The sequence below is a fragment of the Vidua chalybeata genome, chromosome 16, assembly GCF_026979565.1.
Source record: "Vidua chalybeata isolate OUT-0048 chromosome 16, bVidCha1 merged haplotype, whole genome shotgun sequence".
In the NCBI taxonomy this organism is placed as follows: domain Eukaryota; kingdom Metazoa; phylum Chordata; class Aves; order Passeriformes; family Viduidae; genus Vidua; species Vidua chalybeata.
In genome coordinates, this window is record NC_071545.1 from 8,140,653 (window position 1) to 8,163,283 (window position 22,631).

At 41.6% G+C, this 22,631-nt stretch overlaps 1 protein-coding gene across 2 annotated transcripts in view; it reads left to right on the forward strand.

The window, feature by feature from the left end:
• The window catches only part of XYLT1 (xylosyltransferase 1), a 178,315-nt gene that overhangs the window by 100,009 nt on the left and 55,675 nt on the right, over positions 1-22,631 (forward strand). For both annotated transcript variants that reach the window (XM_053957225.1, XM_053957226.1), the window contains 2 exons: positions 14,624-14,796; positions 15,428-15,630. In XM_053957225.1, coding sequence (XP_053813200.1) covers positions 14,624-14,796; positions 15,428-15,630 — 376 coding nt within the window. The remainder of the gene's footprint in view (positions 1-14,623; positions 14,797-15,427; positions 15,631-22,631) is intronic.

The window sequence follows — 22,631 nt, forward strand, 5'->3', positions numbered from 1 at the left end:
TAGGGTTAGAGATGGACCTAGAGAATGTTGCTGTTTTTGAAGAAAAAAGGTTGAACTGCTGGGAGATTTCCTGTACCCACTGCTGGCCCAGAGCTCAGCTCTGTTTGGCAATATTTTTTTGTATTTTTGCTTTCACGCTGATTACCACTTTTGCAATGTGTCCTATTTTTGTGTAGTAATTGGTAACCTGGAAAATTTACTTGGTGTGCAAGATTTAATATTAGGTCCTGCTGTCATGCTGACAATGAATTAGCTCTTTGGACTCGATCATATGTTCTCAGCAGGCACATATGTAATTAAAATGAGCCCACGTTGAGTTTCATATTAACACTCAAATCACCTTTGGCAAAAGGTCTCTGTGTTCTTTTGGGATTATACTCTGGGGCAATGTAATTACAGTGTCAAGTATAATTTTTACTTTTAAATACTTCTTCATTTACAATAATATTAAACTTTTCCATACTGGTTCACTTTTGGATTTATAAAATGATTTTGTTCTAATAAAAATGTTGTCAGCACAGGCATTCTATTTCAGATGTTGTCTTCAACTCTAACAAAGTTGTGCTGTTGAACAGTATTTCTTGTCAGGAGACATTGGGTTAGTTTACATAAAAAGTCATTCCAGAAATTAAGTGTTCTTTCATAAAGTTGGTACTTGCTGTGACAATAAGGGCAAGGAGATCCAGTCTCATAGAAAAAGGGTGAGAATGAATGGTGTGTGTGTGTGGATAAACAGTTCATCTTCTAGCAGTCGTGTCTTGAGAAATAACATGAAGAGATTTTTCATAATTCTTTTTATGTCAAAATAAAGATAGGGGAAATTAAATTATACTTGAAAGAAAATGCAGCTCAGGTGTTTTTGATTCTTTTAGCCATAATGGAGGATTGTTAAGGAGGCTCAAAGTTAATCTGCATTTTTATAGATCAGGGGTTGTTCAGAACTGGAACATGAGCAGAATTTGGCACAGATATGCTAATTCTCTTTTGATACTGATTTGACACTGTCCATTCTCCATTGACTTCAGAGGGGCTGCAGAGCAGGAGATGGACTGAAATGAATTCAGCAGATGAACTGAATGAAGTTTTGTTGTTACTACTCAATTACTACCTCCTTGCCTTAACAAATAGTATTTCTTCTTGGCTCAATTGCAAATCATCTTTGGGGGGGGTTAGCTTTTAAGCTGTGAGGAGGTTGAGTTCCTGACAGGCAGAGCCTCCCAGGAGTGTGTGCAGAGCAGCTGCTGCAGTGAGAGCAGACCTCGATGGTTCCTGGCTCTCTGGTGCTGTTTGTTCCTCTCTGTGCTGAGCTGCTGCCATTGTGGTCCCTGCTGGCCCTACCCCTCTGCATAGTGAAGTACAGAACTATTTCTGCAACAAACCTGCTGGGGCTTGCTTTTTTCCTGCCTCCCTCTCTGAGGTGCTGGGTGTCTGAGGGCTGTGAGCACCTGCCCTGGCTGGGAGTGTGCAGGTCATGGGCAGCTCTGACCACCCGACAGCCAGGGAGCCTTTGGGTTGTTACTGCAATCCTCTGCCAACATTTCTTATTTTTCCTGGTCTCTTTTTTAAATAAACATGTCATTTTACAATCTGTGAGATGCTTCTTGCATTTCACACATTTTCATCTCCTAAATTAGGTTTACTTAGCAGTTTTGCAGCCAGTTGATGATTTTCATGCCCTACTGTACCATAAAAGCCAAGTTGTGAATGAATTTGTTTGGGGCTCTGTCATTTTAGAGGAGGAGAAACTGAATTACATCTCAACATGAGTTGTTTGAGATTGGGTTTTTTTTTTATTTTCCTCTTTTAAGCCTTCCCTTGTGATAGAGATGATCAAATAGCTTGTGTATGAATGAGAGATGGCAAGAGGAAAACCCAAATATAGGAAAGCAGTACCGCTGGATTACATCTAGACCTTCAAAGCAGTTTTTAGCACTTGCTTTACCTAATTAAAATGCATAACAACTTGGATGTGTGCCCTATCTCACAGTGTGCTGCACCTTTGAGTTATTCCTGGAGAGCCACACTATTGCACAGCTCACCTCTGCCAGGCCCAAATTCAGAGGGGTGGGATGAGCTGTGCACAAGCAGAGCCTCCCTGTGCCAAGGTCCTGCTCAAACCCTGCCAGCACACAGGCAGCAGTGTTGGGAGGCAGGATCAGTCCCAGCTGCAGGAAATGGGACGTGCCTGGGGCCAAATTTAGTACCTCTGACTGCTGACATGAAATGAAGTTGCAGAATGGGGAGAGACTCTGAGGGGCAGAGTTAAGATAATTTTAGAAATGATCCCCATTATTATTTTTCTCTGTAAGAAGTCAGCATGAATTTTTGCTTTCAGACAGTGCACAGATACTCCTCTTGTGCAGTATAGAGAAGACCCTTTACAAGTTACTGTTTAAGCAGCTCCCTGACATCCAAGGGCATCATAGACTTGTTAAAATCTGAGAGAAATTTATAACTCACGTATAAGTTATGGTATTAGTGCAAGAATGCATTTTGCATACAAATTCTCCCTAGATGCTTTTAACAGCAGCCAGTAATTTATTTAGTCAATAACGTGATGTTTTCTGCACATTGGATTTTTTTAACAAAACTGTAATGTCAATTGAAATACAGAAGAATCACTTTATGTTGCTTTTGTTGAACATTTTCTGATGCTGGCAATTTGATTTTCCCTTTGTTTTCCTCTAGTGGAATGTTAATGGGATCTTTTTATTCTGTGATGGAGTAATGGAGTGCAAGTCCTTTATTTTAGCAACAAGACCATGCTGTTTTGTTCTATCCTTTGCCCATCACTTCAAGTGCGAATATACATCCTCGTGAATACCAGTCCAAACAATTTTCATGAGAACATTTAAAAAAATGAGCTCAGTTAATTCATATTAATTTGTTCCTTGCTGGCGAAAGCTTTGTATTAAGAGTTGTTTTCCCTGCTGTTTCAAAGGGGTGAATGTTGAAAGTGCTGCCCCTGACAGATGTGTCAGGGCTCAGGTTTGGTGCTGCTGCAGCTGGAGCTGGGCTGCTCCAGGCAGGGCTGGGCTCAGTTCAGGGTGGGGAGGGGGCTGTGGAGCAGAGCAGGTGCTCAGCACCTCTCTGCTGAGTGCGTGTTTCACTCGCACAGAGCCCAGCACAATGAAGCATGGAATTCAAGATATGATTTTCAAGGCACCCTAATTGGATTAGAGGGATTGTGTTAAAGATATGTTGGCTATGAAATGTTTAGAGGATTAATGCCTGATGATTTTTTTTTCCCTTCTTAAACCATCTTTACTAATCCCTCTTGATCAGAAGCAGCTTCTGGAAAGCATTCCAGCTAGGAACGAGAGCCCAGCCCTACCTTGCCCTTCTCCAGGAGGAGAGACATAGGCTGTATATGCACTGCACAGAACAAAATTCTCTATTTTAGTTAGATCCAGAGCACTCATTGTCACTGGTGCTTGTTTTTTCTGAAAATGTGAATATTTATGTCCTTAACATTTTCCATATTAATGAACAATTTTGGGGTGTAAGGGTGGCTTGTGCAAGAATTAACATCCATATATTTGTCTTGTGTTTTAGCTTGTCTGTATATGCTAAAATCTAGCTCAAGTAGTGCAGTGTCATTTATTAATCAGATGTTATTGTAACTGAGCATACCATACAATTACATTTTTGAAGTCTGCTGAAGGAACCAGTGTTAATTGCTTGCAGTAGAATCTATTTGCTGGTGGAAATGTCACAATATTATTATGTTGTGTTCCTCTGTCTGACAAGCAATATACTCAGAGAAGATTGGTCCTTTCTTCCTTCTCTGTTGAGTAAAATTATTCACATTCCACAATAATCCTTTATGTAGTACACATGGTAGCAAGGAATACACAGGTGCTTTCTGGAAGCACAAAAGCTGATCAATTCTAAAATAATTCATATGTTACTATTTACATGGGCAAATTAAAAGTACTTTGGGTCATTTGACAAAGCCATTGCTTGCCAGTGTCCTTTGACATAATGGATATTTGACAACAGTTATGTGTCAAAAAATCAGTTATGCTGAAAAATGTATACTCTGAGTGGAGAAACTGCATTTGTTTCTGGGGGAAGCTTGTTTTTTAGGTGTGCTGTTTTACTTTCAATGCTTCGATTCCCACTGTTTCCTAGCTAATCTACCAGTGTATACAAACTTGAGGCATATATGTATTTATTGTACCCACACATACGTGAATCTGATGTCTGGCACATCTTTTATTGCCACAGCATGCGGTTCTTAGCAGCACTTAGTTGCAGCCCTGCAGCCTTTGAAACCTGTAAAGTTTAACTCAATGGGATGCAGGGGAAGCAGATCCTGACAGCTTTGGAGTGAATCTGCACAGAGCTGTGCTATTTATCTTTTCTCTCTCTTTTGACTGTATTGTGAAATTCCCATTAATTTCACTCACACTACAAGTGCCAGCTAAAACATGAGACTAAACTTTCCCATTTTGCACCGTGTTGACACAGGGAACAGGTATGAGGGTTGAGTCTTGCTTTTGCTAGTGCTGCCTTTATTCTCAGTACCTAACTTGACCTTTTCAAACTAGCTGTGTAAAATACATGTGAAAGTCTTTACTTTTTTGGTCTGTTTCCAACACTATGTTCATAATTATCTTGAACAGAGAATAAAGGCAGACTCTGTCCTTCCAATTCTACATTCGAAAAATAGGAGACAGATGTAATGGAATCTCAAAGGGAGGATTAACTTTGAGTTAACAGACCAGATACTCATATGGTATAAATTAACTTGGTCCTGGCCTTACACCAGCTGATTGTAATGATTAACTGTTAATTTCTTAAGATTATTTGGGGGAAGAGATACTTTACATAGGACTTGAAAGATGACAGCACAGTAAAACAGAAAGGGAAAACATTGATCAGGCAGGTAACAAACACACTTTTATCTACCTATTCTTTTCTTACTGTCTCAGTGGTACATAATATCTCCTGGGAGGTTATGTGAAGTAGAGATGTGTGTAATTGCTTGTGTTTTCACTCCTTATTGATTATTCTTGCTGTGAGAATGAGAGGAAGAGATGGTGTAAAGGTTACGGCGTGCCAGTCTCCAAACACACTGGAACAGACACTCCAATCAGCAAAGGCTGTTTCAAATGCTAATTTGAAGTATAAGCCTTGATATACTTCTGTTGCTGTTTTGCTTAGTGTTTGTTATGTTGGTTGTTCCATAGTAACTGATTGACTTTCAAGTTTCTGTTCCTTGAAGGCTTAAACTTCCCGATGATTTGAGGCAGAAGAGAAAGTCTGAACTGAAATAATGGCATTTTCTACATTATCTTCTTGTCCTGCACAAGAAATCTAAAGGCTTTTCGGAGGGAAGGGAGTGAGGCTCTTCAGAGAAGAGCTGATTCCAAAGCCCATTGTTGATTTTGGCGTGAAGGGTGGTGAGGCTATCACTGGTGTTCCAGTTGGGATGTAATCCATCTGCAGCACCAGGGCTGGCAGCCTCTGGGGTGCAATTCAGGCCACCTAAATCAGTAGTTGATTGTTCAGAAAATGCAAACTGTGAATGAGGTTTTATAAATATTTCAGTCTGGGTTTGTGTCATCAGTTTTCTTGGGAGTGGTGGGATGACTTCTCTTGTATGACAAATTCCTGTTCTCATCAGTTTGGGGCTGTTGATGGGAGCAACCTTAGCAACAACCAGTTGTGGATAAGAGAACTAAACATGTGCTTCATTTCAATCCTTTCACTTCTTGCCTTCTGTAACCTTTCCCCCCGTAACGAGCACAAGTCAGCTCTTGGAGCACAAGAGCTCAATGAAGTGTCTCCTCCTGCAGTGAGCTTTCTGTCAGAGTGTGGCTCCACACAGTGAGAAAACTCTCACACTTTATGTGTTAGCCAAAAAAGACAGGACTGCTGTTTTCCCTTTTATCTTGGGAGTGTTGTCATGGAACTGGTGCACTCAGGAGCTGCTCCTGATTGCAGTGATGAGCTGGTTGGGCTTCACAAGTTTTGACTCTGAGCTGGGAATGGTCTGCGGGTCTGTCCTGAGAGCCAAGCTTAAAAATCTTTTTTTTTTTTAGTTTCTTCTTAAGGCTGTGTGACACAGGCACCTGTAAATAGTGGTCTTCCTCTTTTTTTGTGCTTCCAAGGGTGTTACCTCTCAAATGTTAAGTGACAGACTCAAAGAATGGTTTGGGCTGGAAGGAACCTTAAAGGTCATTCTGCCATGTGCAGGGACACCTTCCACTAGACCAGGTTGCTCAAGGCCTTATCCATCCTGGCCTTGAACACTTCCAGGGTTGGGGCATCCGCAGCCTCCATGGGCAAGCTTGTCCCGGTATGTCACCACCCTCATGGTAAAGAATTTCTTCCTAGTATCTAACCCAAATTTCCTCTCTTTCAGTTTGTACCCATTGCTCCTTGTCCTGTCACTACAGTTCCTGACAAAGGGTCCCTCTCCTTCTAGGCCCCCCTCAGACACTGGAAGTTTCCTAAGAGGTCTCCACAGAACCTTCCCTTCTCCAGGCTGAGCAGCCCCAACTCTCTCAGCCTGTCTCCACAGGGAAGGTGTTCCAGTCCTCTTACCAACTTCATTGCCTCCTGCACTTGTTCCAAGAGCTCCATGTCCTTATGTTGGGGGCATCAGAAGTGTCTGCAGCTCTCCTGGTGGGGTCTCACCAGAGCAGAGGGGCAGAATCCCCTCCCTCGACCTGCTGGCCACACTGCTTTGGATGCAGCCCAGGACTTGGCTGAGTTTTGGACTGGGAAGTCAAACTAAGGTGTAAGGTGCAAGAGGAATCAATGGTCTTTGCAAGGAATATTTGTGTCTGTTCTTGGATCTGCTTTATGTTACATTTCTGAAGTCCAGTAATGTCACTGAATATAGTAAAAATAACCTGATGCTCCTTTAAAAGGCATTCTGTATTCACCCTAATAACACTGATCACAATGTGCTAATTGGCTGTTAATTGATATGATAAACACTATTATTACAAGATTCATTCTAATTCAACATTAATTAATTTACTGTTGCTTTTGAGAGTTATTTATTCATGGCAGTTGGTAGGAATAGGGGGAAAATGCTTGACTAACACACTCCAGCAAAACTACAAATAATTGAGATTTGTCTCCCAGGAATGCTACCATTTTCATAATTAGAATAGTCAGGAAAGCAAGCTTGTTACAGAGATGATTGCCCTGCCTAGATAAGTATTGTAGTAAATTAAGTTTAGTGTGTAATGCAAGTGCAGTATAGTGGAATCTGATAATTAGTTGGTCATTTGCAAATCATAAAAATGGTTTCAGTAATGACTCGATACTGACTGCAAGATAGAACAAATTTTTTGTCTGAAATATGGTAGGCTGCTTCAAACCAAATGCTGCCTGCTTTTGCTAGACATTTAGTGAGTGACTGTGCTGCTGCTGCACACACTTACATACACAGACCCTGAAGGTTGATTTTGAACAGTTCTGTGTTATCCCAACTGCTTTTGCAGGTTTTTGTGATACAAAAAAATTCTGTCCTTGTTCTCAAGGTTTTTATATTTCTTCATTTACAATGAATTCTGCAAATCATGAAAAAAAAAGACACATCCACCAAATTTTCTGCTGCAGGGTGTCTTTGTGGATTTGTGTAATGGATGATGTCTGCTCCAATGGGTTCTTGAGTGAGTCTTGGAAGTGCTGCATGCAGCACAAACATTCCACAGCTGTAACAGGAGGATGACAAAGCTGGGCGGGAAGTGGTTTCTTTTAAATTCCCAAACTGAGAAATATCTTTGGGTTTTTTTTTTTCCTTAGAATAAAATAGAAAAAAAATCATATTAAAATCCAGCTGTGAATATGAAACAGTTCTATGTGTATCTTCTTTCTACCTTTCTTCTTTCATGCCTTTTATTTTTCTGTTCATGGACAGAAGAACTGAACCTACATCTGTAATTACAGTGAATTTCCTTTTTTATAGAAATTTTTCAGGTATGCAGAGCTGCTTCTCAGCTCACAAACTCAATATAGAGAAACTTCCAGTGATGTCATGAAGGGAATTTCCATCTGTAAGGCAGTGACTCTTCTCCTCTGACTGCCCTAAGTTTATGCTGTCACCCTCTGAAATGATTAAAGAAGACTCAAAATGCCCACATCAGCAGCTCCTTTGTTCCAAACCAGGGCTTCTTCTCAGCATGGAAAGAACATTACTGAAATCTGTCTCTTTAATGTTAAATGCAGTAGCCACTGAGTGCTTCTAAATTATGTCTCACTGCTTCCCTCCTGCCTTGCATTGATTTCTTGCTTATGGGTTACTTGATCATATGAAGTTAACAGAGGATCATAAATTGTCCCTGTAATTTTTGATAGAGTCTGAAACTGAAAAGTTGCAGAACAGGGCTGTGGAGATAAAACATTACTGCAAAAAAATTGAATCTCCACTCCTCAATAGCAGCGTGATTTCTGAATTTTTTTCCAAAGTGCTCAGTGCTAACTCAGAGAGTGCGATAACAGCAGTTTTAAGGAAATCTACAGATTTCCTTAAAGAAAGAGAACATAACTGGCAATACTTCATTCTGTAAGTCATAACCACCCCTCTCTAATCCCCATGCCTGGGAACAGTTGTGCAGAAGATCATCTCAGCTGATTTCACCTCTCCTACTTTGCTAAGCAAGTTAAAACCCACAAGGAAAAGCCACACCAGTCATGATAATTATCTTCTTCAGGAGCTTGGTTTGCTTTGCTAGAGCCCCTCACTGACCTGGGCAGTGCATGTGCTGGGCTCAATGGGCACACAAGGTGCTGATTCCACTTTATGGTAGCTGTCTTGTTTACCAGAGGAGTTTTCTGCACAGTGAACAGACCAGAGATCAGTGGGCGTTTTACATATTCATAATTGTAATAATTATATATATATGTAATCAGTGCTCACCTGAAACCTTTTCTTTCACTGAAGATCTCCACAAGGACCACCATGGAAACAAGTAAATAATTTTTTAGACTGGAAGTGAAAGTTGGCATCCCAAAGTTGGGACTAATGTTGCTAAAGAAAGTTTTCTAGGTTCTGGCATAGGAAAAATTGTCTTTTCATCTAAGTATGATTAACACACACTGTGCTTCAAAAGTCAGCTCTCCTCTGCAGGGCATCCTCACTGGAGGGTACTGCAGCAAGACAGACCTTCCCCTCTGGAGCCTCATGGCAAGAGATGCACTTGCTGTGATGGACCACTGGGGCTTAGCTCCAGCAAGAGTTCTGGCTCAGCCCAGGGCAATGTTGCTGTTATCAAACCCTCAGACCAAGACTTCTCATCAGGTCCTGGCTCACTGGTGAATTGCTCAGTGACATTTTTTGTGGTTTTTATATAACCCTCCAACTACTTCTATTACTAGGTCTGATACAAAATTTTTGTGTCCTAAATGAAAACATTGTATTTATTTATTTATTTTTGGTCTTGCCACCATTTGAACACAGCAAACCTGTTTGTGCTCTAATCAAAATGGAAAATGTTTTTAGATGAAAGCCAAGCCTGGAAATTTTCAACCTGCTGTGTTGTTGACTTGTGAGCAATTGAAAAGGAGTTTATAGTGGAAGTCTGAGTTCAGCAACTACCAGTCAGCTGGCTGTTGCAGAAATGGTCCCACTGAAGGGAATGGAGCTGTTCCTAGGAGTTTTAAGTAGGGACTACAGAGCTCTGCCTCTTTGGAGTGATTATGGCTCATACTTCTGCTATAATGACAGGGCTTCTGATTGCATTTATGGATGTAATAGCAGCAAATACTCTGCTGAACTGCACAGCAATAACTCTACTAATGTCCTCTATCCATTGATTCATGGGTCTAGGCACAGGGTACACATGCAGCTGTGCTCAGATGGAGTCAGCAGCATCCAGGTATCTCTGTGCAGAGGAAATCTGTTGGACAGCCAGGACAATACCAAACTGAGAACTGAAGGTGATGGATTGATTTACAAAATATAAGATGGCTCACAAAATAGATTGAAAGATTGCTTTGTGCTGCTGGGGAACTGATCCCATTAATTAACAGTAGAGGGAAGAGATCAGCAGGCTGCCTCTGAGTTATATTGGAGGATGATTGAACATAATGTGGCATCACAACAAATGTGAAAATGATTGCACTATCTTCATTATTCTGGAATTCAGTAATACTGCAACAGTAGAAGATTAAGCTCTTAATTATGAGTATTGATTTCTCTGGGCATAGAAAATACAAGCTAAAATTGCACTAGAGGTGAGATTATCCTGCTATCTTCAAAAACAGGTACAGGTTTTCCTGCTAACACATTGATGTCAGGCCTGTCAGGCTTTGAGCAGGAAGCAAAAGGGGAGATTTTACTTTTCTCAGTAAGTTTGTGAAAGGCGTTTGGTGACAGAGCAAAGTGCTGTGGTTTTGTTTTCAGTGGAGAGTACCACAATAAGTGCTCTTTGATACAGGGGCTGGAAGATGAGCTTGGGTGTGCACTTCCCCTTCTGCTGAGGTTCCAGTTTCTCTGGAGCAAGGCAACGTGAGAAGTTGCTCTTCTGTCCTCTGTTCCCATTGTGTAATGAAACAGCAAACGTTGAGGAAGCTTAAGAGAAGTCCTGCTTCAAGGCCAGGGCTGTTTCACCTGTGCCAAGTGGCCATAAAGAGGATGTTCCATTCACTCCCCACTGACTCGTGTGTGCAAAGCAATTTTGAGGGTAGAGCTGTGCTCCCAGTGTGGAACTGTAACAATCATATTCTTCATGAGTTTTGTTTTACTTTGTATTAACATTGTGGGGGTTTTATTATGGTTTATAAAGCACTGATGGTTTTTGTCTTACTTTCTATTGACATTGTGGGCTTTTTATTAAAGTTTGTAAAGCACTGATCTGTGTAAATTATCCCAGAAAAAGGGAATCCCCTAAACACGTAGGAAACTTCATTCAACAGGCAATACCCACACCCCAAGAAGCTTTCTAGGTGAGATGGAGTGCACCTCCAGTTTCACTGAGACTGCCCCAAGTGACCTGTGCAGCAGGAGATGGGAATTCTCTTGTGCTGGCTTGACTCATTTTTCTTGGAAAGGCAGATGATGGAATGTTGAGAGGTAACAAGTGTAGTGAAGGCTGGGAATAGGGAGTGCTGCAGAGGAAAGAAGCTGTCTATGAATCCTCTGTAGCTCCTGGGTGAGAAGAAGGTGATCTTGGCAGCTGCTTTTTGCAGGACTGAAGTGACTGAAGGTGGAGCTGGAATCAGCACCCAGGCTGAGCTTTAGTGCATGGGGAGAATGCAATGTAGTGATGTACTGAAGTAGCTGTCAAATCCAAGTGCTTCCTTAAAATCCTTTTAAGGATTTTAAAAGGGGAAGTGAATGGTAGGATGTTAAGCGAAGTCAGCTGATGCATTTTCTGTGTGTCCTGTCCCAACAGCCTGAAGAGGATGAGCTCCTACCTGAGGCAGCTCATCAAGATGCTGGCACTGACACGATGAGCAAGGCTTTGGTCTCCATGAGTTTTACAGAAATAAAGTGGCTGGAGCTATTCAGGTCTTGACATTGCTCATAGATCTGAAGTCCTACTGTATTTTTTAGTAAGCAGATCCTCAACTGAATGTTTCCTGCGAGTTTCATCTTCTTTGCAAACCAGGCTGGTTCTTCATCAGTGAAGTAGTCTGAAAAACAGAGGGTGCTAAGCAGCCATGAGCTAAAACCAAGGAAGTGACAGTATAGAGCAAAGTAGCAGATAGTCTGACAGATGGAAAAAGTGTAGCATTCTTCCTTTGTGAAACTCCAGGCAGCCACGAACAGGATTATATTAAAAAAGTCATAATAGTATGCAGGCGGTAAATGCAAATATAAAAATCCTAAACTAACAGAGAAGGAAGGAAACTAGCACATGAGAAAAAAAAAAAAAGGTTAGAGAAGGAAAACAGAAGAGAACAAAATAAGTCACTGGAGGAATTTATTAGAGAAAACGGATGCAGTGAGGTGGCATTTCAGGTGAAAATTCGAGAGGATTTTGTTCTCAGTAATTGCTAGATAAATGATAGTGTGGGTATTGACAGCAAGTTAGATTAAAATAAAAGGCCCACAATATGACTATTTTAAATTCCCCTCACCTTCTGCATATCATTGCAGAAAATCACTGATTTCAAAAGAGAGGTATCCAAAAATGTAATGAAAACCACTAAAAATATTTGAGTTCATTGATGGGACATCATCAGCTTGAAATGAAAACAGTTTAAAAGAAAAATGGCTTGTTTTTGCAATTGCAATTGCCCTTCATTCCCCTGTCAGTTCTCTTTGCAAGCACATTTTCTCTCTCTCACAGCCCCTTTTTGTCCCTGTCACTCTGCAGAAACCCTGAGCATGTGCATGGCAAAGCTCATCAGCTGCACAGGAGAAAACAGTGGAACCTGGCATAGGCTAATGGCCATAATAAACAAACTGCAAATTATAGAATAAATTAAATTTAAGCTTTCTTTCTAATGTTTTAATATTCCTCTGAGTCCTAGTGAACCATTGGTGAAGGGTTTTTAAAGAAATACCATTTAAGTTGTTTGTGTCCCATGTAAAGTTAAGAGTGACTCAGGGGGCTAGACATTTCCTAATGTCTGGTCTGAATACAACAGGGGCAATAAAGTTGCATTAATTTATGAGCAGCACTACTGCAAAGAGATGTTCCTTGAGGGGCTGTGGACAGGGAGGGTGTGTTCCATGGGGCAGGGAGCCTGGACTCTGTGGGCTCTGTGGTGTGGGGGATCTGTGTGTGCTCCTGGACAGACACCACTGCCTTTTAGCCCTTGACACAGTCAGCAAAGAGCCCCATTCTAGGCACAGGGGACACTGACATGTACAGCTTTCCTGGGGCTCCAGGCTGGGGAAAACAGACTCTGTCTTAGAGAAGTGTGCTAGGGAAGCCCTGCTGAGCAGAAACTTGAAGGGAGAGTTGTGGGAAATGTTGAAACCATTCCCTTCTGGGATGTGCTGCTTCCATTGCAGCAGGATCTCTCTTGAGGCTGTCTAAAAGGTGTTTCAATTACTCAAGGGCATTTCAGTACAATTAAGGGGATCAAATTGTTTGATCACCTAAACAGTGCTCTGCAAACATTCAGTTTACAAACTGTTCTTTCCAAGTTTATACTGCCTTGAATGAGGAGGAGATGCCCAAGAAGGATTAGGCAAAGGTCTTTTTTCTGTGTCCAGCCTTTATTTGTAATTATTACATCTGGAAAAGAAGAAAGATTTTGGCATTGTTTACTTTTACCAACATATGTTTCCAGTTTCAAAAACCTGGGGAAAAGTGTCTTTCCCTCTCTCTTACTCTTGCTTCACTCTTGGCAAATGTCTTCTTTCATGTTCCTTATATCAAATCAAACAGACATGAGCATGTGTTTTTAATAACTGGAAGGTGCAGTGGGCTTTGTAGCTGCACTCGGGCTGTCTGATAACTGAGCCCAGGAACAGCCTCAAATTTGTCCTACAGCCTGGAGCAAATGTCTCCACTGTCTGCAGGAGGAGTCTTGAGGTGGTGGGGATGTGGAGGTGGGAGGAGAAAGGGACATCACAAAAGGCACTAAGTGTAGAAACTGGTAACAGCTTAGATCTTAGAAATTTGAAAATTGTACCTCTGGCAGGGGGGACATACATCAAGTATCTTTTAAGACAACATTATTCCTTTCATTTAAAAAATAATAAAGTTAAAATTTGCAAGAGGAAAATTTGGTCAGGAGGAAGATTTTTGAGTTGGAGGTACTTTCCTTCTTCATCTGCTAATATTCAAAATTTCAGATTCTTTCTAAATCATTTTTGTTGAGAAAGGTCCTTACAAGGTCAGAGCACTGAAGAATGGTGTTGTTTTATTGAAGAATGGATGTCGTGTTTTGGATAAAATTATGTTTTTCTTACATTGTGTTCTGGTTTTTGAATTGCAGAGTGGGTACACAAACCAAAACCAAAGTACTTTAAATTTCTTATTAGAAATGTCCTTCCAGCTCTTCAGTTTATCAGCACATCCTGTCTGAACCTCACACAGTGGTGTTTGCTTTAGAAAAGGAAGACTAGAAATTACTCTATTAAAATAAAAATGAACAGGTATTTTAAATAGTAATGGAAGAGCCCCACTACTCCATGAAAAAAAGTGAAGACATGCAGCTTGCATTTAAATGTTCCGGAGCACATCTATTGTTACAAATAAATGCTATCAGTCAATAATCTTCAGCAGCTGTTCAGTAGCAGAGTTCCACCAGCTTCTCAGCAGAGCTGTGCTGATCATGGGAACGAGCAGCTTTGGCTAAACAGGGGGTTTCCTTCTGGGGGAACGTCAGCCTTGTCAGTGTTTGAATACTTTGGACACTAGTTACAAACTTGGAGGTGCTTCCTTTGAAGGTTCAGATGTCTGTACTCAGGTAGAGCTTCATACAACTCATAAACATCTGGGTACTTGTCCGTGCTTGTGCAGCCTTGCTCAGGATGAGGCCCAAGGGCATGGGCTGCTGCCCAAGGGGTGGTGGCCCTGTGTGGGGACAAAGGAGAGGGTACAAACTGGATGGGACACAGGCTGGCACCCCTTGTGAGTTCTCACCCTGCCCTACAAAGGGCTTTGAAGAAAGAGCCAAGTGGAATGTGTACTGCTCTCTGCACCCCTGCCCTGTGGATACACTCAGAGATGTCCTGTGTTTTGTTTTTGAACAGGAAAAGCCAACAACAATGTTCAGTGGGATGAGGACTCCGTAGAATTCATGCCAGCCAACCCAGTCAGGATCGCATTTGTCTTGGTTGTTCATGGCAGAGCTTCCCGGCAGCTCCAGCGCATGTTTAAGGCTATTTACCATAAAGACCATTTTTATTACATTCATGTTGACAAGGTAATATATCACTGGTTATAAATTGCCTGTCTCACCATCTGTCAGTCTACCCATCCTTGTCATCTTCTTCATCTTCCCTTTACCTCTGCTGCGTAAAGTGCACGTCACTTTTTGTCTCTCCATCTGTTACATGTTTGGAGCCTCTTTTTTTTTTTTTCCTTAAATTTTCTTTCTTGTTATTTATGTAACAGCCTTCATTTCTCCTTCTATGTTGATGAGTATCTCCCCTTGTCTGTCTGTTGTACATTTAGTTAGCAGTAACTGATAAGTTGATGCAGAGTGATGTGGCAGCCCACTGGATGGAGAGCTGACCTGAGGTGCCTTGGGCAAGTGACACACTGTAAAAGGGAGGTGGTAGCAGTCACCTCCTTTACAAAAGCCCTTTGGGCTCTGTGATGACAAATGGTGAATAAAGCTAATCACACTGGTTAGTGATTACTGTAGTTGTAATAAAAAATATTAGCCAGGGTTCTCTGCACATTTAGGAAAAAAAGGTTGTGTGAAATAGTAATGAGGGCAAAGCAATGGCAGCACTCAGTGAGTCAAGAAGTAGGGTAGGCCTTTAGTAAATATAAGGAGAGAAAATTTTGGACAGAATAACTTGAATGTATTACTCTTTTCTCCTGTAAAGCGATCCAACTACTTGCACCGACAAGTGCTGCAGTTTGCCAGCCAGTACCCAAATGTGAGAGTCACCTCCTGGAGAATGGCCACTATCTGGGGAGGAGCAAGTCTTCTGACCACCTACCTGCAGACCATGAAGGACTTAATGGAGATGAGTGACTGGCCCTGGGATTTCTTCATTAACCTCAGTGCTGCCGACTACCCAATCAGGTACAATGAGTATTTTAAGAATGTACATGTTTTGTTCCTAAAGGAAGTAAGTATGGAGACAAGCAATGATGTGTCTGTGCTGTGCTGCAAGAAGCAGAAGAGCAGTTTCTTTTGTTTTACAGCAGAAAACTCCTGATGGTGAGCTGGTGTCTGACAGCCACAATTTAGCCAAGGATTCAACCACCTGCCTGTACCCTGTGTGTCTTGCATTTGCCTGGGGAGACTTTCACTGAGAGGCTGCTCCAGTTAGTCATTATTTCCAGCAGAAGGGGTACCTGCAAGAGAGGATGAGGAAAGTAGCCAGAAATGCTGGAGCTCAGCAAATGAAACCCAGGCATGGAGAGATTCCTCCCTCTCAGGGCTCTGATTAACAGTGTAATTTGATGTCTCAGCAAGGGTTGAAGGTATGAATATAGATTCAGGTACTCCTCTCCCTTTTTTTAATACTTTTTCTGTGGAGGATAATGGCTGTAGAAGTGACAAATAAGTTGCTAGGAGTCAATTATATCCTCAGTATCAACCGTTGCCTGAATGTCCTCATTCAGATGGCATCAGGCTAAGAATTTCACACACCATCACATGATAAGGCTTGTGATTTTAAATGAAATCCTATTCTTTCTGGATTTACATCACCCAGGCCTCAGAGCTGCATTCAGTAAGTTTGCTATATTGTGCAAAAGTAGATAGTCTGTAAAAAAACCCAACCCAAACAAAAAAACAAAACAAAACAAAAAAAAAACTAAAAAAAACCCAAAAACAACAACAACACCACCAAAAAAACACCAAGTATCTGTTTTTAGGTTTAGGTTGGAAGAGTTACTAAGAAGAAGGAAACACAAAATTCTTCTTGTGGCTTCAGTTTCCCTCTATGCTGAAATGAACCAATGAAAGGGGAAGTGACTTTCTTGGGCGATTCCCTGATGACTGATGATGCAACATGGTTTTAATTCTCCTGGAAGAGAAATATGCTTCCACTGGTTAGGCTTCTCCAAGATCTCTTTCAAAGTTTGAATCCCTTCCTGAAGGTGCTCCTTGGACAGAAATCGCCACTGAAGTGAAAAATGACAAAATCCCTGAGCCTATGCCTTAGGAAGGATTTTGTGAGGACTGACAAAAGGCTTTATTGCTGATGCCCTTTTCTAAGCACTCTCAGTGAAATGCAACACATTTTGTGGAGAAAGATTAGAGCACAAGAGTTACTGAGACTGCCTTGATATTAGAACATGGGGACTTGAATTAAGAAATTATAGTATTTAAACACTTTTGACGTGCAACAGGAAGAGAACTAACAATTTTGACACATCAACCTTGCTTATAAGGGAGAGTATGTAGTTTTCTATGTATCTCTTGAGTTTTGGGAAAAGCTAGCTAGTTATTCCCTATTATTCACTTTCCTGGTGAGGAATGCTGTATTGATGCTAACCAGTGGACTAATGCAGGACCATAGAAGAGGCAGGTGGTGGCACTGTGAATTAAACAGGATAAATCGTAGGAGAGTGCTGAAGGTCTGGTATGGTTGTACACTAGTGCCAGCAGGTGTGTCCAGTTATCCTGTGGTGCTGGGTCCACCCTAACCACCGTGTAATGCTGAGGCCATGCCCTGGGGCAGTCTGCGCTGTTCCTAGTTCCCTGTGGAGCAAGTCAAACCACAGGGCCAGATGGGGTCAGTGGCTTCCAGACATGGCCATCAAGAACCATCATCTTTGTGGGGCAGACTGCAGCTGGTTCAGTGTTAATGGCATCGGTGTGATAGTGCCACGCTGTCTTGCAGTCATTCCATCTCTGCTGGAGAAATTCCAGGCACTTGTTTCTTCAGAGGGGGAACTCTGGAAGGTTGTGCTTGCCCCTTGCAGCCGCTCTCAGAGCTCTGTGGTGGCCTCTCGGGGGCTCCTGGTGGCTCTTGGGGGCTCTCAGCACCCAGGCAGGCTCTGAAGTGCTCACTTCCCTTCCTGCCAAAGCACTCTGTTACCAGAACTGAAGGGAACGTGCTTCCTCTTCATACCATGATGCACTTCAACAAAAAATAATAAACCTTTTTCAATGCTCCAACTTCACTGACAGTGACTTACAAGTAACATTAAGTATTTCTTTTAATATGGAATATTACAGCTATAAACCATGGAATATCTTGTCTCATCAAATATTTTATATATATGAGTCCATTTAATTTTCATGGTGGAGGTGCTATAAATTATTATGATTTATAATCTTTAGGAAAGCATTTCCTCCCTGCAAAATCCAGAGAGAGCTGATTGTTTTTCCAGGAAATAGTAAATAGGGTGCTTATGGGATTCTTTTTTTTCTTTCAGACCCCATGCCATGGTTTGTCAGATAATGGGCAAGGGGCACTTTACACTTCTCTCTGGTTACTCATACTGCAGTGGGTTTTGCTAGGTTTCCCTGCATAAGAACATATGAATTTTGTGGATTAATAGTTTTTATCCAGAGCTGCTTCATATTAAGCTTTTGCTTCCCATCTGGCATTCCATCTGTAATACTGAAACCTTTACTACTTCTCTTCTGATAATAAAAGCTAATCCAGCCTTCAAAGTCAAAAAAAACCATACTCAATATGTGGGGTTAATACAATATGATGAAGCCTAAATCTGTCCAGGGAGCAGTCTGGTACGTTCACAGACTACAGCAGAATTGCCAGGAGCCTTTCATCCTTCAGAAGAAATGTCCAGAAGCAGATGTTAAGCATCAGAAAATATAAAAGCATGGGAGAAAAATATTAGAACTATTCATTTTGTGAGGGAAACAATTAAAAATGTGTAAAATAAAGCATATGCATGCCAGGAAAATCCATATACCCTTATTCCTCCTCATGACTGAATGTTTTGTTTGTGGAGTCTGTAGGTCCAGCACTAGCACAGAGGTTCTAACCCATGTGCTTCTCATCCTTACCGCAGTACAAACCACTGGCAAACAGTCTGGACATAAAGGTGCCTCCAACAAAAGTGCTTCCCTTTAATCATGAGGCAATATGTTATTTATTGGCTTAAGTGAAAAGATGTGGTGCTTTATCCACCCTGGCTTCATTCAGCTCTGTTAAACATTCTCAGCAGGAAAAAGAGGGGTGAAATGGCTAAAGACAAACCTCCACAAGCAACTCAGAGATGGGAGGTTGTGTGACTGTCCCTCCTTTTGCTCTGGGCTCATGAATAAAAAAGGAATCGATTCAGAGGGTTCTCAAGAAATCATCTCTCACAGTCATTGCATTCATAAAGAAATGAAAGAAAACTGCACCTTCCTTTCTTAACTTTTTTGTTTTAGTGGTATTTTTTAATGATCTAAAGTCTTTTCTTTTGAGAGCCTCTTTCAAAACCTTATGGGAAAGCTATTGATGTCTTCAACCTCTTACTTTACATGGCAATCTATTTGCATTATTTATTGTCTCTGACAAACAGCATAAAGTAGTCAACCTTATGTTCAGGGACTGAAATTTCACTCCCAACAAGGTGAACTATGGTAGAGCATCTATTCATGCTGAATGTTTAATGTGCATTGCAGGAGTCCTTGGATAATGTGGCAGGTGAAGTGTTACACCACTTAAATTAAGAAGTTTAATGAGATCATTTAACAGTGAATATCGTGTCAGTGCTTACCTGGCCACAGAGCTTGTATAAAGAATAAACATAATGAAACATTTGAACTATTTATAATTTACAGTAAATCACTGAGCCTCAATCACCAAAGGGATCACCAAATCTAATTGCCAGCTAATGTTTGGTCTTTAATAAAGGTCAAGCAAAATTATTAGCAGAAGCTTGGGGAGTGCTTCAGAATAGTGAGAAAATAAAGTGTCTTATTGATGGAGCCAGGAATGCAGATACAACTACATTTTCCATTATGGGGAATCAGGTATAACAAAATAACTTAAATGAAACCAGTGAAACTACTCGTGTTTTGCTGCTTGACATTATTTTAGGATTAAGTTGTGTAGCCCTATTTTCCATAAATGCTTGTGTCAGGAAGCCTCAGTTGAATGAGACATGGTCAGTAGAAGTTTGGGTCTGGCACTTGAATGGAAGGTGTATCATAATAAAAAAATAGCACCTGAGGTACTACACACTGCAGGGAGTAAATGGGATGATCTGATGGCCCTGGTCCTTTAAACAGGTGCCAATATGGAGATTATCTTTGCCAACCAGAATAACACTCAGAAATTGAAAAAAACTGAGCTAGCAAATAACCTGCACTTGCTTCATTGCATTGCCCTCCCTTGGTCAAGGTAACATTGGTTGATAAAAAAACAATGTGATGACTTCTAAATGAGGTCCCTGGGTCTGAAAATGTTGCCAAGAATGGAAAGGTGGGAGTGCAGGGAAGAGATCTTCAGGTTTTCTTCTCCTGGTAGGTGAAAATAATTACAACCAACAGATTTTAGGAAGAAGTTCAACCTTTGGATAAAATGCTTTAGCACTTTTTCAAGTTATTTTTCAGGTGCTAGAACTACCTGGGAGATCATGTCCTTGTTTCTGCCACTGGTTCAGTTTCAGCCCCTGCAAAGCATGGATGACTACCATTCTGTAGAAACTACATCAGGGATGGTTTCTGTTCTGTCAAATTCACCAAGACCTGCCCCAGTTTCACGTGTAACCCAATGACACAACCTTTGGAGCAGGCGACCAGGAGGAAAAAAAAGAGAGCACAGTTTGCATGGAGTGGGTACACCAGACTGGAGCTACTCAGCTGCTCTTGCAAAACATCTCAGCTTTTGCTATGTGCAGGCTTGAAATGCAATATTGGAAATACAGGACAATCTCCTCTTAGAACTGAAACAAAGCACTTAGCTTTCACATACAGCACTCTAGCTTTGGGAGAAGTGTCTGAGACCCAGTTGTGCCCTCTTGATGGCTGTGAGCTTAGAAATCCCAGAGCCAGCAGGGCTGATGAGAGCTCTGTAATGGCAAATAAGGCAAAGCCATTGGCTCAAAAGCCAGTTCCAGTTTCTCTCTGTCTCACTTCTCATCAATTTGACTGGACTTAATTTAGCAATTCTATTTCTCACTGAGATTCAGACTTTTGAGCTGTCTTCTAGAGATATCTGCTTCCTGGCACTACATAAATTGGTGCTGGACATGAAAGCCTGGATAAAGGATACTGACTTTCCAGGGCTGAGTTTGACCTTACACCCCATAGGAAGTGTTGCAGTGCTGATCTGAAAAGCAGGCCTTGCCACTAGAATAATGTACCAGGCACTAGGCAAATAATACAGTGTTCTTTAAAGTGCCCTTTGGAATGTTATCCTGGGCTGAAGCACTGCTCAATTGTCTCCCTACATGGAGAGGGGAGTGCAGCACAGGTAGCTTTTGCACTACAACATCTGTTAAGATGCCAGTGCCTGAGGTTTTTATCTCAGGATTGTCACTGACATTTTATGTGGCTTTGTTTGCTCAGAATATTGTTATCTAGCAAGCCAGATGTCAATCCACTCTTAATGCTTCTCAGGGAATCTTTTTTTCCTGTCCAAAAGGAACTTTATCAGTGTTTTTCTTGAATCTGCATTCTCTGAGAATTTCAGATTTGCTTCTTTCTTTAATCCCTCAAATAACCTTTTCTTCTCTTCTTTCCTCACTTTGCCAGCACATTTGCTTGAGATTTATATATATTTTGAAAGTTATCTTTTTGATTTGCTGTTCCACTTCTCTGTTTTGCTGTTAAGTTATCAATGGTTGGCAAAGCGGTAGTTTTGTGCATGGTCACAAATGGGTGGGGTAAAATCTGGAAATTATTGTGGCTTAAAAATTTTATTTACCTCTGATGTTAACATAATGTTTTCTTCAAGCTGGCAAATGTTAGTGATGGAGGACGGATGGGAGGCCCACCCTTCCTCTGTGCAGCCACAGCAGCTGAGGTTATTCCTTCTGCCCTCTCCTCCTGGATTTAAGGATATAAAGCAGCTTTTGCTTTGGGGAACTGACATCTGCAGCTCATAGTAACTCCTCTGGGTATTTAGTAGTTCTGAGATGTGCTCCATAGCCTCAGACTGGCAACAGAGATAAATGCACCCCAAGCTGGAATTGGCTGTCCAGGCATCTTTACTGTGCCTGCAGATTAAAATGCGTCAATAGGGCACGGTTTTAGAATAGGATTTTTACTCAAAGTGCTCTTGTACTTGGCAGCATTGGCACTGTTGATTACAGTGCTGAACATGGAGCCTTTTCTCTCTTCCCATGAGAACTGAAGCATCTGATCTGGTGTCTGGAGCCCTGGGGGATCTGCCTGGCAGACGAGAGCCCCAGATGCCAGACGTGCAGTTTGATGGGCACTGCAGCCTCTGAGCCCATGCTGGGCTGCCTGGCTGGTGGCCTCTTCTCTTCTGGCCTGGCTCTGGGGCTGCTCACAAGGAGGTCCTCAAGCAAAGAGCCAAAGGGTTTTCATCTGTTTGCCATTTGCTTTCTGGATGTAATTTATTTTTTACTTATTTATGACTGAGAAAAAAGTCTGTCTCCTAAAAGAAGAAAGTTAAATGTGAGTCTGATTCAGTTGCCATTCAGCCTCATCTATAAACAGTAACAGCACCAATGTTGTGGTAACGTGCACCATCATTTCCTAGGCTACAGTTCCTCCTTTTGTCATTAGGATGCTCCAGTAATGCCTGGAATAGTATTTTTGTGAGAGTAACCAATGTGTTGGGGCAGAGGAAGGCAATGAGCAGCATGAGGGATCTGGCCAGCTCTGTATTTCTCCTTCACAGCTCCAGGGATATTTACAAAACCTGTATTTCACTTACAACTTGTCTTTATGGCCAAATAGTGTGTGGTGACCAAGCCGAGAAAAGAGTCCTTTGTGCAGAATGGCTTTTGTGCTTTAAAGCCACGGTTAGAAAAATTCCCCACTAGCTGCCCCATCCTGGCAAGCCTTTCCCATGGCATTTAGTTGCTCTCTGCATTCCTGGGCAGGAAGCTCCAGTGGAGTTTGAGCTGCAATGGGATGTTGATCATCAGGGAAATCCCAGGTGTGACTTTCTCTCTTGTGTGCTCTCCCACAACTTT